The sequence below is a fragment of the Corvus cornix genome, chromosome 1 (assembly GCF_000738735.6).
Source record: "Corvus cornix cornix isolate S_Up_H32 chromosome 1, ASM73873v5, whole genome shotgun sequence".
Classification (NCBI taxonomy): Eukaryota; Metazoa; Chordata; class Aves; order Passeriformes; family Corvidae; genus Corvus; species Corvus cornix.
The window spans coordinates 57,226,743-57,243,197 of NC_046332.1; the positions used below are offsets into that span (position 1 = coordinate 57,226,743).

A 16,455-nucleotide genomic window follows, 5' to 3' on the forward strand; every position below is an offset into this window, starting at 1 on the left:
TGGCAGTATTAAAATGATTCCGTTGTTTTCAATTACTAAAAAAATATTAAAGCTACAAATAAAAAATTGGCATTAAAGGATGCTAATTTAATTCCACATTATCATAATGTCTAATTTCAAATAAGGTTTGATTAATTAATTTAAATGCCAAGAAAAATAATTTCATATATTGAAAAATCTTCCTAGCATGAATAATAAATGACAGCATGATGTCTAAGATACCACAAAGCAAGTAAACAGAGTGAATATATACAGCATACACAATCACTTTTACAAACTTCATGTAACAAAATTCATTGAATTACATTAAAGTTGTTGGTCTATGTTTGCCATCAACACAAACTATAAAATTAAAGCACTTAATATTTCATGATTACTTCTTTTTAAAATCCACTCTCTGCCTTGAAGTACGGTCTCCCACTGCTGATGTGTCTTCATCCTGAACCACCAGAAAGCACCTCTGAGTTTTGAGCATTTGCTGGGTTTTTAGCTGTGTGTTGCAGGATTCTTACACTGCTTATATTTTAAAAAATATAATTTAGAGAAGCTATGGAAGCAATTCCTCTCTTAAGCCTGGTAAAGTAGTTGTAGACTCTGAGATGTTCAGCTACCTTATCTCTGCATAATGCAAAATTATCCAAAATCTGAGAACTCACAGGAGTGGTGTATGCCAGGCAGACATCAGCCCCCTTCATCTGAGGACTCTGATCATTCACTTGAAATGTTTCTAAGGGTCATAAGTAAAATGGAAGAAAATTTCTACTGGGGCAACTTTAAAAAACATTTTTAAAAACATGACAGTTAAATAATTCTAGAAAAACCTACACAGAAAATTATACTTCTCTCTAAATTTGCAGACTGCATTCCCCTGCTCAGCAGAAGTATTTTAGCTTTGTTTATTTGTAGGGATCTCAATAGGCACTGGAAGCCCAGAGGTACTACTGAACCCACTAGAGTACTACGTACCATCGGAGTCTATACTGTTTAGTGCTGTTGGAGGGATGATCGATACCTTACATTGGCCAAGTGGACATTTACGAGGGTACAGATCTTTACAGGCCGTGTGAACCTACAAAAAAACCAAAAAAATATTTTCCTTCAGTGGAATTTTGAGGTGAAAACACAACTGATACTATGTTATCTATGTAACAATAATGGACTGATATATAACATTTAGGTGTAGAGGGAAAAGGAGTGAGACTAGGAAAAAACCCCAAATGTTCAACCACAGAGGCTTGTTACTAATTCAACAAAACATTATTTTGGAGAACTTCATCTTCAGCTACCCCAAGAGCAGATATGACTCACTCTTTCAAGGGAATCACTTGCCCCCATCCACAAGGAACGAAGAACCAAGTTCCCAGCAGCCAGCATCTGTGCTTGCTGCAGCAAGCAAAACACCAACTCTGTACCTGCCTGGTCCACTGGGCTGTTCTGGAAGACGTTTCTGCATTAAAGCTAGCACACCTACCAAGCCAGACCCATCTGCCAAAGCTGGGTCCCATAAATTCCATGTTATAGAGGTCTCTTCCACAGATATTGGAAAGTGAGGCACATGCACAGGTGGCTTCAATTCACCTAAATTTCAAGTCACCTCTGGAGATGCCAATCATTTCCTACTGCTTACACACAGAGCCCTGGACACCTATATGCCAGAACCTTTGACAGTAAATAAACTGCTGACGTGTATAAAAAACCCATCTTATTAGACAAGTTGATAAAATTAAGAGAAAACTATATATTGGGGAAATGGCAGTAGTATGTTAAAGAATTTCAATCAGTAACCTACAGATTGCCCTGAAGAAGAGAAAGTCAAGCTTTTGCAGTAATAAACATGTTAATACATTAATAAATATTAATGTAACATATGACTAAAATATTAATAGACCAATAGCTACAATAAAAAATGCAAGAAAGTAACATATGATTATTAGGTATAAGGAACAGGCATCTGAAAATTCAGTTATCAGCTAGGAGAAAGCAGAGAAAACACATTGGATGACAACACCTATTAAAGAAAAACTGCATCTGTGGGTGTATTAAAAATTAACTGTGCAGGTAGGACAGTCATCAGAAATTCTGAATGCTAGAGAGACCTGAGTTTGCAGAAGCTGCCTGCTCCTACTTAATCCAAAAGCAGGTTGTGAAATGACAAAACAAAAATAATGGTAAGCAATAAAACTGTCAAAATGCGAGCTGCTTGGATGTGGTTCAGTGCACCTACCATAGCTTTACACCAAAGGCACTTCCAATCTTGCAGGCGTAGAACACTGCCACAAGTCTTGTCGCAGACTGCGCACTTGGCACTGACCGGCAGGTTTCCCTCTAACCACTGGTGAGGCATAGCTATCTGTGGAGAAGGAGTCATTAAAGTTAAATACCCAGAAAGATAAATTAAAGGCTTTTGTCTCTCAAATATAGGTGGATTTAAACTATTTCTCAGAGCTGTACCCTTTCATCAAAGAAGCAGGTATGCTAGTCAGCCAGGATAAGGGGCACTGATGCTCACAAGGCAACAGCAATGAATGGACTACTTTGGTGTTCCACATGCTAGGCAGAAAACATGACCCCTGAAGAAGGGAGACATGTCTCACTCATGGTAGAAATTAACTATAACACAACGGGGCAGTTAAGTCCAGAGACTCCATCATACAAACAAGTTCCCACTCAGTTATGTTGACTACATGACACAAACCAATTAAAAATACCTAAAATTCATAAGAATAGGCAGGACAGTGGAACACTTCTGTTGCTTCACTTACCCACTCACCATGGCTGGTAAGTCACAGCTCTATAAAGCAGTCCCAAATGCAGTGCAAAGCTTTTCTCAGTGCACTCTTTGTCCCACTAATACCATGGGCAACTCAGGACACGCAGGTGTACAACTTAGAACAAGCCTTCTAGCAAGTAGCTTCACACCAGTGGTTCATACATAGTTGTGTTTGTAAAAATAGTCCATTTATCACAATCAACCTCACAAAAGCTTTTGTTGTTTCTCCTGCTAATTTTAAAATTCCGGCTTTCATCGCCAAAAACCCCTCCCATTTCAATGAATTCCAAATGGGCTTCCTGGGAAACAGCTCTATGTAATGAGGGCAAAAAAAAGATTACAAATACAGCATGGTAACAGTGTAAAATACTATCTTTGCTTCAGAGCACTAGGAACTTCTGGGATCAATTCTCCAGCTGCAGAGTTTCTCCACATGTGTCCTTTAAAATCTTGTAACACATCTTCAATCTAGTGCCTGCAGTTGCTAGACTTGTCTTGTGGGATAGGAATACAACTTTAACCACGTTAATCTTTGAAAAGTGTTCAGGAAAATAGCCACCTACCATTGACTTAAATGGGTCACATGGCAATATTTCTATGGTTGGTCTTTTTTTTCTTGTTTCCATAAAAAAGAAACAGCTTTGGAAAAGACTGTAAACATGAATAGTACTTACACCATCTTCATCTTCAATGATGTCTTTTCCAATTGAGGCTAATGTAGTCCATTTGCAGTTATTTGTTGCTCGGACAGCACACCTTTTATGTGCTTTAAACTTACACACTGCAAGACACAGATAAACATATATCCTGTGTTATTTGTTGTACTTCAGTGATACACACCTATTAAAAAATTAAGCACAGATACCCCATAAAAGAGCCAAGTACATGTCACTTAGTGTTGTACATGACACAAAACAACAAAGAAAATTCAGCTCATAATCACTCGCACTTTTAGTCTCTAAACCCGGTTTAACTGCTAAGCTGTAGCCCACACTAAGTGTGCCCTGAAATCCACATTGGTCTCCATTTATTCATGTGCAAGGTACAATGTATCTTTAACTACAGGTTTGCCTTTTCTATTCCTCCAGTAACTTAACTCAGATACCTGGTTTAAATTTGCAAGAAGTGAGGGGAGAGTGTTTTACAGAAGTATTTTGAATCAGGAACTCTGTTTCTTTGCTCAAAAGATGCCTTTGTGGCACCATGCTGGGCCTATTTTTCTCAGAAGGTGAGAAAGTGATATTTTTATGTGGTGATATTTTTATTCAGGATACCAGGGATTACAGAATTTTCCAAGAACTTAAATCAGGAAGAACCTTACTTTTTGTTGTTTTTTAGAAGTCCACTAACTGGAATACCCAGCACAAGCGTGTAGTACAGGCAGACATTTTGACAACCTAATAACTGTTTGAATTTTGTTCAACTCAATTAATATGCCTAGCTAATGATAACATATTAGACCAAACAGACTGATGCGCCCAAATGTGGGTATTTCTTCTACTGGAAGTGCATGATGTAATTCTATTTAGAGTGCATTATATAAATTATTTTGGCAAAGACCATTAAAGGTTTATGAGAAGTAGCCAGCAGATCAGAAGTAGTAGCCTCTTTTCAAACAAATATTTGACAGGAAATTATCAAGGCTTTGGCCCATCGCTTATCTACCATTAAAAAACATTAAGCCATAGTACAGAATGTCTTGTGAATAATAGATTTCCCATTTTAATTCCACTGACCCATTGCCAGATAATTTAAAAAGTGAATTGAGACTATGTAAGCAACATCTGAGTTTGAGAGCAATCCTCAGTGTTCTGGGAGATGCATGAAACTAAGTGCTCAGCTCTCACTTTCTTACTTTCTAGAAAGAAAGAGAAGGAAACAACAGAAAGTTTCATTGCTTTTACAGCAACTCTACCAGTCATTTCAAAAAGCAGCATTCATAAAATCATAGAATTATTTGGGTTGAAATGGACATTTAAAGATCATTTAGCTCCAAGCCCCTCTGCTGTGGACTGGGACGTCTTTTACTAGACCAGGTTTCTCAGATTTCCATCCAGTCTGGCCTTGAACAATTCCAGGGATGGAGTCTTCATGACTTCTCTGGGCAACCAGTGTCTCACCATTGTCACAGCAAAGAATTTTTTCCTACTATCTAATCTCAGCTACTCTCAGTTTGAAGCCATATTTCCCCTTGTCCTGTCCCTCCATGTCATTGTAAAAAGTCTCTCTCCATCTTTCTTGTAGGCTCCCTCCAGATACTGGAAGGCCGCAATTACATCACCCCAAAGCCTTCTTTTTTCCAGGCTGACCAATCCCCACTCTCTCAGCCTTTTCTCACTGGAGAGGTGGTTAAGCCCTCTGATCATCTCCATGGCACTCATATGGACTCGCTCCAATACGTCAATGGCCCCCAACCTAAGAAGGGCATGGACCTGTTGGAGCAAGACCAACATAGATCCAAAGTGTGCAAATATCCCATAACTTTCAGCTAACAGGGTAGAATCACTTTTTCTAAACACATCAACATCACATTGTGTGTTTGCCAGCCTAAGCTGGTTCTGAGCATCTACAGAACCCAGCTCTCACAGAAGCACAGAAATAAAGGCTGCGTTTTCAAGTGATGGACCATGAGCAGTTTTCACCATTTGAATGTTTCAGAGAAGATATGCCACTGAATTCAGCTTCCTACTCATAAATCATATGCACTTGCTTTGCCACACAGATCAAAATACAACAAATCAGAGATGAGGGGGAATAAGAAATTGCAAATTACAAAGCGATAACAAAGTAATAGAACGTTCAAGTCCTACTGAGCTATGATTCAACTTGATCTTAGGAACCCTGCACTCAACTTCTCTTGCAACAAGGCAAGGACAAATTCAATCCCAGGCTCTGAAGAGCTGCAGCAAGCTACACTATAGATGGCAAGTGACAGATAATGTCTGATTTGTAAGTACTGTAAATAACCTACCTACCAAATCTCAGATCAGACTCTTTGGGTCACCCCCCTGCAACCTCAGTACCACAAAAACAAGATTTATGTTGGTCTGAACATTAAACATTACCAACAACAATAACCTTAAGACACAGATGTAACTTGCAAGAAAAGAAAGGAAAAATTTAAATCAAATCTCAATATTAGTTACCACTATCCCCTGTTTTTTTGTCTCAGATTACACTGAATCCGATTCATGAATCAGTCTGGTATCTGAAATCTTTTGGAAAACATGCAGACACACAGCTAGACATCAACTGTCATTGCTCCACCAACAAAAGCTAAAATACAAGAGAATTTAAGTGACTCAGGAAGCTTAACACTGCAATATAGTTTCTGAATGCAGGTGTGAAGTGTTTGGTTGTATGACCATATGCTTTTAGAGAACAGGACCATCAGTCACTGCATGTAATGGATGGTTCCTGACTAGTATGGGGCTGTGCCATACTCTGCTTCGTAATAATTTTCAACAGGTATTTTCCTTATTGACCAGTAGCTAATGAAACAGTGCTTTTTAGACACCAATATGAATTTCTTCATGGCCTTTGAAAATTATTATTATTGTTGTCATTATTATTGTTGTTGCTGTTGCTGTTGTTGTTGATGTTATTACACCCAGTAATAATACTACTACCATGAAGACTTTTTTTCAATACTGTATATCTTCAAAATATCAAGGACTTCAGAACAGCTTCAAGTGATTTTTGCAGTTATAGAAAACAGCATTTCTGTGATACAGATTTCAGGTTATAAACAATGCACAACTACTGATTTGATAAAAAAATCTTATATAAATGTTTTCCCCAGCATCACAGAAGGGTACATGTGATATAAAGCCACAGAACAGTTTTCTATTACTTCTTCATTCTTTAACAACAAACATTCCTTGTCCTTCTGACTGCTTCATTCACTCTTCACTCTCCAGACCAAGCCGAAAATGTGGCAAAAGTATCAGAGAGAATGACTGTGCAAGTAGTACCCGTACAATCCAACAATTCCCTGGGCAATGGGTAAGAACAACTGGGTTTTGTGGGCAAAACCCCACAATCAAAATGGAAGAAGACCAGGTGCACAAAGTGCATTTGCAGAGGTAATTTAAACCCAGTATTTTTGTACTGATTGATTTCATGATCCTAGAGTGCTCTTACAACATTGTTTGTTAGTGCGATTCATCACAGGAGAATGCAGTTTAAGAGTGAGGCTTTCTCCCACTTATTAGCTATACTTGATATTCAACAATCAAGATAAACAAATGCTACATGAAGAAATAAATTTTTGAGAATAATCATAAAGGCAGTGTTCCACTGGAAATGACTTAGATAGAAATGCAGTATTAATACAGAGTAACTGATGTTAGAGAGCTCTGGAAGAGTTTCTGTAGATAATGATATACCATTCTTTAGGCTTCTTCCATGTTGAAGCTAAACTCTGAGGAGCATAAAAACCAAAACCCTTCCTTGATTCAGCTAGTTTGGAATAATTTCTAAAGCAAGGCAAAAAGATCATAATTACTCCGTCCTAGTAAAGACTGTGGATGAACATTGGCAGAGGTCAGTCCTTTAGTGCTAGCTAGAGCAACACAACACACAAACAACATTGGAAAAGTAGATTATCTTTTGAGAACACACAAAAGAAAGAACCCATGGGAAGAATAGCATTGCATCTCAAAGGAGAGTATGATCAATTTTTATTACAAGTCAGTTGTTTTTTGAGCAGTAACAGGAATGAAGCATGGTTTGTTATAACTTAAATCTTCAGATTGACATACATATCAATTCTTTGACTTCTAAAAAGATGGAAGTTCACAGTAGTTTTTTACCTAGAAAAGGCATTAACTCTTTTTCTACACTGGTTTCCCAGACTTAGAATATCTTCATGGTGGCCTGCAATTAATTTGGCCAACTTTTAACAAAGGCTGCTGGGAACGAAGGTGCCCTGAAGAAAAATGTCACCCATCATCTCCAAAAGAAATGTGGCTTGATTTGTGGTCAGACTTAAAAAAAACAGTTGTGCAGGGCTCCTGACAAACAGCAGTTCTCAGAGAATAAAATGTTACAGGACAACTGAACTATCAAAAGCTGCACGATACCAGCAATGGGGTTTCTTTTTACCTATAGTTAACAGTCAAGAATCAGACCACAAAGACTCTAAGCTAGTTTCAAGACAACTTGGTGTGTCAGTAACCCAAACCACTAACAGGAGGAAGAGCTCAATTATCTTTTGAGAAGGAGCCTCTCATGCTTCTCAGTACAAGGCATAATAGAGTAGCCTGGGATCAATGACCACACAAATAATTGAATTTAGTATAGATATAAATGGATTCCCAGTGTAAAGCAGTGCTGAAGGTTTGAGATGCCAGGCATGAATATTTAAACAGGTTTTTTAAATTATGTAATGGGAAAAAGCAACACAGAACAAGTCTGGGGAATTTTAAAACTCCAAACTTCCTAGATTGTCCTCTCAAACCATATATACTGCTAACACAGATAAGCTAAAGAAAAAATATAAATTATTAAATGCATTAGAAGTGCACATGGCAGAAGCAAGTATCAAACCAAAATGCAGTTTTTAGATGAAGAAATTAAGGATGGTTAATATGGGTTTTAACATGTATACATAATTGTGGACAAAGTATGAAGTATTCCAGTAAAAGAGTGAAATGTCGAGCGGTTTAAATTAGATATATAACTAAAGATCTTCTTTAACTAAAAAAAAAAAAGAAAATAGATCTAAAATAGTACCTAAGAAGTAAGAGGAGGTAAACTTATTAATAGACAGAAGAATGTCATAGTATCTACATATAAAACATTCCAGGTCATACACGATTATGAAACTGTGGAAAAGCGAAAGCAAATCTGAACAGCTTTCAGAAGCTATTTGTAAAAACTGCTGAAAGATTAACTGACATAGAAATGTGGATAAATGTTGTGTTAGTTTGTCATAAGTTATGCAGAAAGGTGACAAACTCCAAATCTGGAAATGATGGAAACTTCCCCAATGTAGAGTTAATGCCAACACTCTGTATATTAAAAACATACTTAGATGTAAAATTAGACACTGAAAAAACATAAAATGGTGAACTACAGACATTAACACTGATAATCATACACTAATAATTCTTACTAAACAGCCTTTTAAAATAGCTATAATATTAACTCATGAATGGATAAATTCTTTATGAAACTAGTTCCTTTCTTTTGCCTGAACGAAAGTAACTGTATTTGTACACAGAGGCAATACAACTGCATTTTAGTTAAGTACATGATAATTTCATCTGCCAATATCAGACATTGAGAATACCATAATTGCCTTAAAACTGTCCAAAGGACTTATACACAGTAGAAAACATACACCAGAGAAGCTGGAATTAACCATGCTACTTCTAATTTCTACAAAACGGGTTTGTCCTGTTCCTTGGAAACTGCACCATTAGCTACATTAAAAGCATGGACAATTCAGGACAGTGGGTTAATGTTTCCTTTGTAAGATTTCCTTAACACACATTATTATGCTCAGACCTCAAGTATTCTAACAGCATCAATAACAGAAATGCATTTGCAGTTGGGTTACATACATCCAAAGAAATCAAATTATGAATGGTGTAACTGTAACTCTTTTCTGGGCAGTCAGCTATTTTAGTAATTAAGTATCTCTATGTTTCATATCTCTCCTAAGATATGCTTTATTTTCTGCTGGATTCTAACACAAGCAGACTTGTTACCACTTTTCCACAGAACTTTCAGGAAAAAAAGAAACAAGCTGTTTCAGACATACCATAATTATTTGTTCATGAAGTATCATTTCTCCAGATAATCTAAATGCTAAAGTCTTAGCCACACTTCCTTTTCCTTTGTGCTGGATTTCCCCTGTTCAACTATCAAAATGCAGGCATCTACATATCTACCCCCTCACAGCATGAGAGAATTTTTAAAGCAATAAATCATTGTGTACTGCGGGATCAGGCAGCAGCAATAGAGCAAAGAACTGGAGGGGAAGGGTCACAACACTTTTGTCAATGTTAAGAATGTTTTTAGATTTGGGGCAGAAAATACCATCATGATTTTTTTCTGAGAAATGCTGGTTCTGCAAACCAGTAAGACTATTTTTCCACATTTTTGATGTGCAAATCAAATAAATCCTATCTTTTCTTGCAAACTCTCCACCCTGTACACTCCAAACTGGTTGCTGCAACAGAAAAAAGTGTTCTATTGAAAAAGGCACCTGGAGAAACAGGAAGGTGAGGCAGACCATTAGCAGTCCCTCTGCTCAGAGGAGGGTTGCTCTCATGAAGAGATTTCTCCCTTCAGGCTCTTTTGTTACTCATTGTTTTCAGGATCATTACTCGTACTGAACTTGCAGCCATCTGTCTACACACACAGCATGATAACCAAGGGGAAGAAAGCATTATTTTACCTTCACAGGACAGGCCGTGAGAAGTGACTCCAGAGAGGCTCTCTCTGCACACATTGCAGAAGGTGGGTCGGGCGTGGGAGCAGGCGTACCAGTTATGCATCCCTGAGAAATGTTCCACATTAAACTGTGCGGTCTAGTAAAGGAGAAGTTAAGACAAATTTGCAAGTACAGAACACAGCTACAGTGACTGACATTACGTACGCTTCCATAGTACAGGGGACGACAGTGCAATGCTCACCAAAAGGATTTTCCAAAGGGTATTTTGCTTGCTCTCCCTCCAAAATTCTAAACCAAAGTGTGATAATAAGATCTCGTTTTGCTAGTGAAGTTCTTAATGTGAAGCTTCACTCTGACATTAGATGCACTTTTCACACTAAGGAGGGTGAATAGTCCAGTTCTGTGTCCTGTAGCTTGATCTGTTGGGCTAGAACAGGTTGCACCAAGAGGGATGAAAGCTTACCTCATAGTGTTCTCTGGACTGAACGGACTTCAGGGAGCTTATCCAGTCCTCCATTTCTTTTCTGTTCTCAGCACACAATATTAGCCTCCTAAATGGAGTGATTATCTGAAAAAGATAACTCGTCCTGATTAATCCAGATAGTAAAAATCATGATAGACTATGATATTTATGTACTCTTTCCTGTGAGATGATGCAAAAGGATGGCACGCCTTACAAGACAAGAGATTAAACACTTAAAACTATTTTCTTTAATGGACTACCAACAACAAAAGTGTTTGCTTTTCCTTTTACAGTTCCCAAGATTCAAATCAGGCTTTGGTATAGGTCTCTGGAATCTACATTGATCATTACCCCTTCTCAGCTCTTTGTCTATGCACTGAGATTTAAATGCCGAAATGGCAGGCACTGAAACTGCTAAAACAACCATTCTGGAAATTACTAATTGACTAAAACTGCAATTCTATTTCATAACACCATCATAGCAACTGCAAGGTCCATTCCAATTGCTAGAGACTAAAACATATCAAAATCAAAAGCCTGGAAGTCTTAAACAACCACAAAAGATGTCATCATATTTCTCAATCTTGTATATTGATATTATATTTACACAAATTTATACATACAAAAATTTAATAGAGCACTTTTTATATCCAACTATATCAACTCAGTATAAGAACGCACACAAATCTTTATAAAAAGGCACAGAGAACGAAAGCAAACAGTTTGAATCATATCCTACTAGGACAATTGAATGAATTCCTGGAACAAGTTGATGCTGGGAATTTTTCAGTGGTCTGGAGCTGGAGTCTAGAAATCTGAAAATATTGTACCAAGGAGGTTCGAGAATACAAGCTGCTCTCCCCTCTCCCTAAACAGTAGAAAAATAATCAAAATAACAGGAAGGCAGCAGAAACTATCAGCTAACTCCCACTGAAATTATTTTGAGCACTGCATTAAAATAGACAAAGCAGTCACTTACATAGCAAAGAATTTAAAACAAGTACAAGAAAATAAGGAAAGTTATTTGTTTTGTTGTAGAAAGTCTGAAAAATAAAATTAAATCCTGTATCAGTATTATGCACTAATCTATTGCATAGTATGTACCACCAACACTTGCAAATTACTTAAATAAAATAAAGGACCTAGAGAAAATGATAATTCTGAGTATTCTTTTAAATGCTACAAGCTAGACATTACAACATTTGCACAATATTAGTAAACAGCTGCAGTTACTTACCCAATCCCTGCCGTAAATTGTCTCTAGCCTTGATTTGTCCTATCCTCTCCTTCATTAAACTGAGCTGCACTTTAACATATCTCAGAGGCGACGTAACTGAAGTGCAGCAGGCTGCAAGTCACGTGGAGGGGAGGCAAAAACCCTTTGGGCTTGCCTTTGCCTTTTTTTTTTTTTTTTTTTTTTTGATGTACTCACTTCACATGGAAGGGAACGGTATCTTTGTAATCTCACTTAAGCTATTTAATAAGGTTTATTAGTAGCTCTCCATGGCTTTTCCTAAAGAACAGTTTATGCAAAGAGCAATGCTTCTCTCATTAGTTTGGAGCCAAACAGACGCTTTATTACTTCAAAACGTTTTTCTAGGTCAGGTCATCCAATGAAGCCAAGAAAAGTCATTAAATCATAATATAACGCTGGCTCCAACAACAATCAGCATTCTACTGAAATTTCCAGGTTTAAGTGGATGCAGAAATCTTATTTGGGCAAATACAAACCACAGATTATTTCCTGTTATATAGCATGAGATTATAATACAAATTAAATAGTGATAAATCCACCCAAGACTTGGCACGTTGTGTCCATCCTTCTGCCAGTTATTACTGATTCTAACCTGTAACCAGATATTGTGAAATGCCATTAAGCAACAACAGCTGCATTTATTGCTGAAAACTCGTGACTAATCTTGATCTTTTCAAGTAATATTTATATATATTACTCATGTCTTCAATACTGCTGGTCACAGAAATCCACTGTGCATCCCTTCACCCTCCCCCTCCAAAATTAAGGCCCTGGTTCAGTTGTTCACACCTAGTTACCTAGTGCCAATGAAGACACCTTTCCAAAAGAGTATCCAAAGTTTTGGTGGGGGGGTAAGTATGACAGAGGACCAGAGCAGCAGCTGTAAATAACCAAGGTGGGACACCAAACTTCATCTCAAAAGGCACTGCACACCAATTTACTGGCAATCGAATCACATCACCAAACACTGCTAACCAATGCACATAAACATACCAGAAATTCATACATTCCAGCTTCTTACTAAAATCAGAGTGCAACAAACTTAATGAAGTTCACTGCATTGTAACAGTCTAACAGCTAAATTGGATTCTGTCAATCACATGAATGTAGGATCAATTATTATTAGTGCTACAAAAATAAAGTGAGAAGTTGGAAGACATACATATTTGTAAATATAGCATCTGTGATATGATTAAGCTACATATTCTCTTTGATTTACATATTTGCAACAACAAACTTCAAGAAGGTACCTGATAAAAAACACCATGAAAAAAGACAAAATGCATTATATGCAAGAAGTATCAACAAGGCTTGGAATTTTTCAAATAACATAACATAACATAACATAGAAACTAAGAAACCCATTTAGCTTCTCATCTATTTCAGTCTATATTACTGTATCCCACAGCTGTAGGGAGGAGAGAGATCCAGCAGGCAGGAATTGTGCAGCAATATTGATTTATTTAATTATTTTGCAAACTCCTCTACAGACCTCCCTCTTCACAGTCTAATTGGACAAAGGATCAGCCACCCCCTGGGGTGATTGGCCAGAATCCCAAAACATCCATTGTAAAATACTTCTCCACTGTACCAAAAACATAGCTCTACAAGGTCACAGGTGTTCATAGCCCTCAGAACTCTGCAAACATCCTCATGAGAGAGAAAAGTATCCCACGGGCTTAGAAAGAAGCAGGAAAACTTCCCGCCAACAGCATTTCTGTATCCACAAGTCTACAAAATCATGGAGAAAATGTACTCTCATTATTTTTTAGATATTTCATGTAACATAAGAACTTGGGGAACCAAGGAAACTGTTAGCAAACAAGAAGAAGTGTTTTTCCCTAAATGCAAAGCATTATTTAGGCTTGAAACATATTCCCAAAGGATGCTGAGGAGATGAAAAGTAAAAATGTCCAAAAAAGCATTTGAAAAATTCATCACAAATAATGCATCATATACTATAAAAGACAATGTCTGAAATCTTCAGTTTATCGGGTCCTCAAAAATCCAACAATGAGTCAATGCTGGGAAGTGACTCAAGGGTAAGAATCACTGTATATGCTCTGATGTTTTGACTTCTTTCTTTAGTATCTGCTACTATTATTCTCATTCTTTGATTCAACATGGTTTTATGAGCTTTACGCTAACTCAGTATAACTTCTCTTGCTTTTCTTAAACTGAGAATGACTTCCTAAAGCTTCTTATTTGCATTTATACAGACAGCATGCTTTCTTCTGAATGCTTACACAATGCTATTATTAACTAACTGGGATGTTTAAAGCTCATTCATTAAAGACTGCTGAACCTGTATACAAACATAATAAAAATTAAATGGATGTAATTGACCTTAAACAATTTTTCTGCCATGTAAATTCGGATTTGACAAGTAATCTTATCTCATTGCATGTATTCATATTCAGACTCCTGTATATTCTCTTCTACTGGCCCAAGTCAGCATCTTTTCTTCAATTACATATTGCTTTTTTAATCTTCGCTGCTCCAAATATTACTATTTGTATATCACTCTGAATATGCTCAACTCTCAACAGACAAGAAGAAAGAAAGAAGCTGTATAATACAATGCAAAGGAAGTTTTACAGGAACCGCTGGAAGACCACTGAGGTAACATAAGAATAAGAAAACTCCTAAGTTTTGAAGGAACTCAGGTGCCAATGGTTCACATGCTGACAAAGCAGGAGACAAATCAAGAAAGATGAAGACAGTCAAAAGGTCTTAAAAAATAAATAAGATTAAGTTCCTTTGAGAATTTTCATCATTGTCAAGTAGCCAAGAAGTCACTGCTGATTTTGGAAAAGAGAGTTACCAAAAGCAGATACTGCAGTATATCAGAAAGTAATGAAATAGAGGTAGTTGGAATTAAAAACTCTTTTGATGCAGTAGGCATTGGGAAAGAATGAGCATATACAGTCTTAAAAGTTGAAGACAACCAACACAAACCCTAAAACATCCCAGGGAATAAAGAATTTCTGAATGGGAACTGCAATTACCCATTACTGCAATAATGTTCCTGTTCTGTTCAGAAAAGTAGGGGGCTTTTTTTGAGTGGGGAATGAGGGAGAGAACAAGAGACCGCTGCTCACTCTGCCACCACATAGGTCTTGCCACCTTAAATTGGGATTTTCACACAAACACTACAATAATTTGGCTTCTAAAAATATACATATACCCACATATCTATCTATATATGTACACATCTTGAAACTACTTGGATGACATTTCTACAGTCAATTTTGGGGCCACTACTGCAACTTTTCTTTCAGACAACACTAATTAGGAACAAGCTTCACACCTTGAAACGCAATAGAATTGTCATCAAATTCAGAGTAAATTTGAAAGCCCTTTCTTCTTTCAGTGACAATAACTTAACCACTAACATTCTATATGCCTTCAGCCCAGTGGGTTTAGACTTATGATCTGTAAAATAAAATCACAGAGAGTTCAATTAAAGCCTATTGTCTAATTTTTATCTACTTTTTTACTATCAGCAATATATAAGAAAATACAGTTCCCAAAGCTTGATGGCTCCAATTCTGGTTTCTTTTACCAATTCAAAATGCAGACACAGTGTTTGCTAATCAAGAGAACAGTGGTCTATACCTAAGTATCAACAAAGCAGCTACTGTAAAGCACTCTGCTTCCTGCAACATGATATTTGCATTAAAGCACCTTCTGCTGCTCTGAACTATTATCAGGCATTATACTAATAGCACTTTGTATGGCTGATCTTGAATTAAATTAGTAATGTAGGAGTATCACTTTGACTCTCAAAGGGGTGGGGAAATGGTTTTCCTGCTCTTTGGACATGTAGTTTTAAAATATCTTTCTGGAAATAATGAAGAGAGGATGATACAGAGAGAGCACCCCAACTCTCTTCTTGGGGACCATATTCAATGCCTGGGGCAGGAGCATAACATAAATGCTTTCTAACTTCTCTGGGCTTATAGATGTTGCCAAGTCAGCCCTGGAAAATACTAGGATAACACACTATGCCTCCCTTGCTCTCTGTCTGCCCCTCCATTCCCCTGTCCTTGTGCAGGTGGGTCTGTATGAGAGTGGCAGGTGAATGCACCACTATCAGAGTGGACTGCTGGGGTCATTGATGGTCCCACAACTACCAGAACTTGTCTGTAAAAATCACAGTGCTAACAGTTGGACAGCTTTCTACAGTATTCATAATTTCTTGGTTTCTGGATACTAACGTATCCAGTAAATTACAAATTAAAACAGTACTGTCACTCTAAAAGGTGTAGTTAGTTGGTGTTTTATAGTGAGTTGTCACTATTATTTTTCATGATGAGTCAAGTCAGGCAAAAGTATAAATTACAAAGAGAGTGGAGGATTTTAAAAGCAAGGTGGGTAATAAATGGTTATTATATTTGCCTGAGTACAACAGAGAATTTATAATCAGAACAATTAGCTCTGTCTTCTCCACTAAAATGTTGCTTCCCTCTTTTCCCTGGCCTTCTCCTATTTCACTGTTCCCAAGCTCACAAATATTGATGTAATGTGTGGTTTTGGCTCCCACAGTAAAAACTCCTAGG

The 16,455-nt window shown here is 37.2% G+C and overlaps 1 protein-coding gene across 6 annotated transcripts in view; it reads right to left on the bottom strand.

The window, feature by feature from the left end:
* Positions 1 to 16,455, bottom strand: part of DGKH (diacylglycerol kinase eta) — a 168,890-nt gene that overhangs the window by 49,676 nt on the left and 102,759 nt on the right. For 2 of the 6 annotated variants that reach the window (XM_039568131.1, XM_039568122.1), the window contains exons 5-9: positions 10,639 to 10,743; positions 10,179 to 10,311; positions 3,445 to 3,551; positions 2,225 to 2,350; positions 967 to 1,069 (exon numbers count right to left, since the gene is read on the bottom strand). In XM_039568131.1, the coding sequence (XP_039424065.1) occupies positions 967 to 1,069; positions 2,225 to 2,350; positions 3,445 to 3,551; positions 10,179 to 10,311; positions 10,639 to 10,743 (574 nt within the window). Of the gene's footprint in view, positions 1 to 966; positions 1,070 to 2,224; positions 2,351 to 3,444; positions 3,552 to 10,178; positions 10,312 to 10,638; positions 10,744 to 11,377; positions 11,478 to 11,875; positions 11,963 to 16,455 lie in introns of those variants that run through there. The other 4 variants (XM_010405616.4, XM_010405617.4, XM_010405618.4 and 1 more) reach the window with 4 other exon arrangements.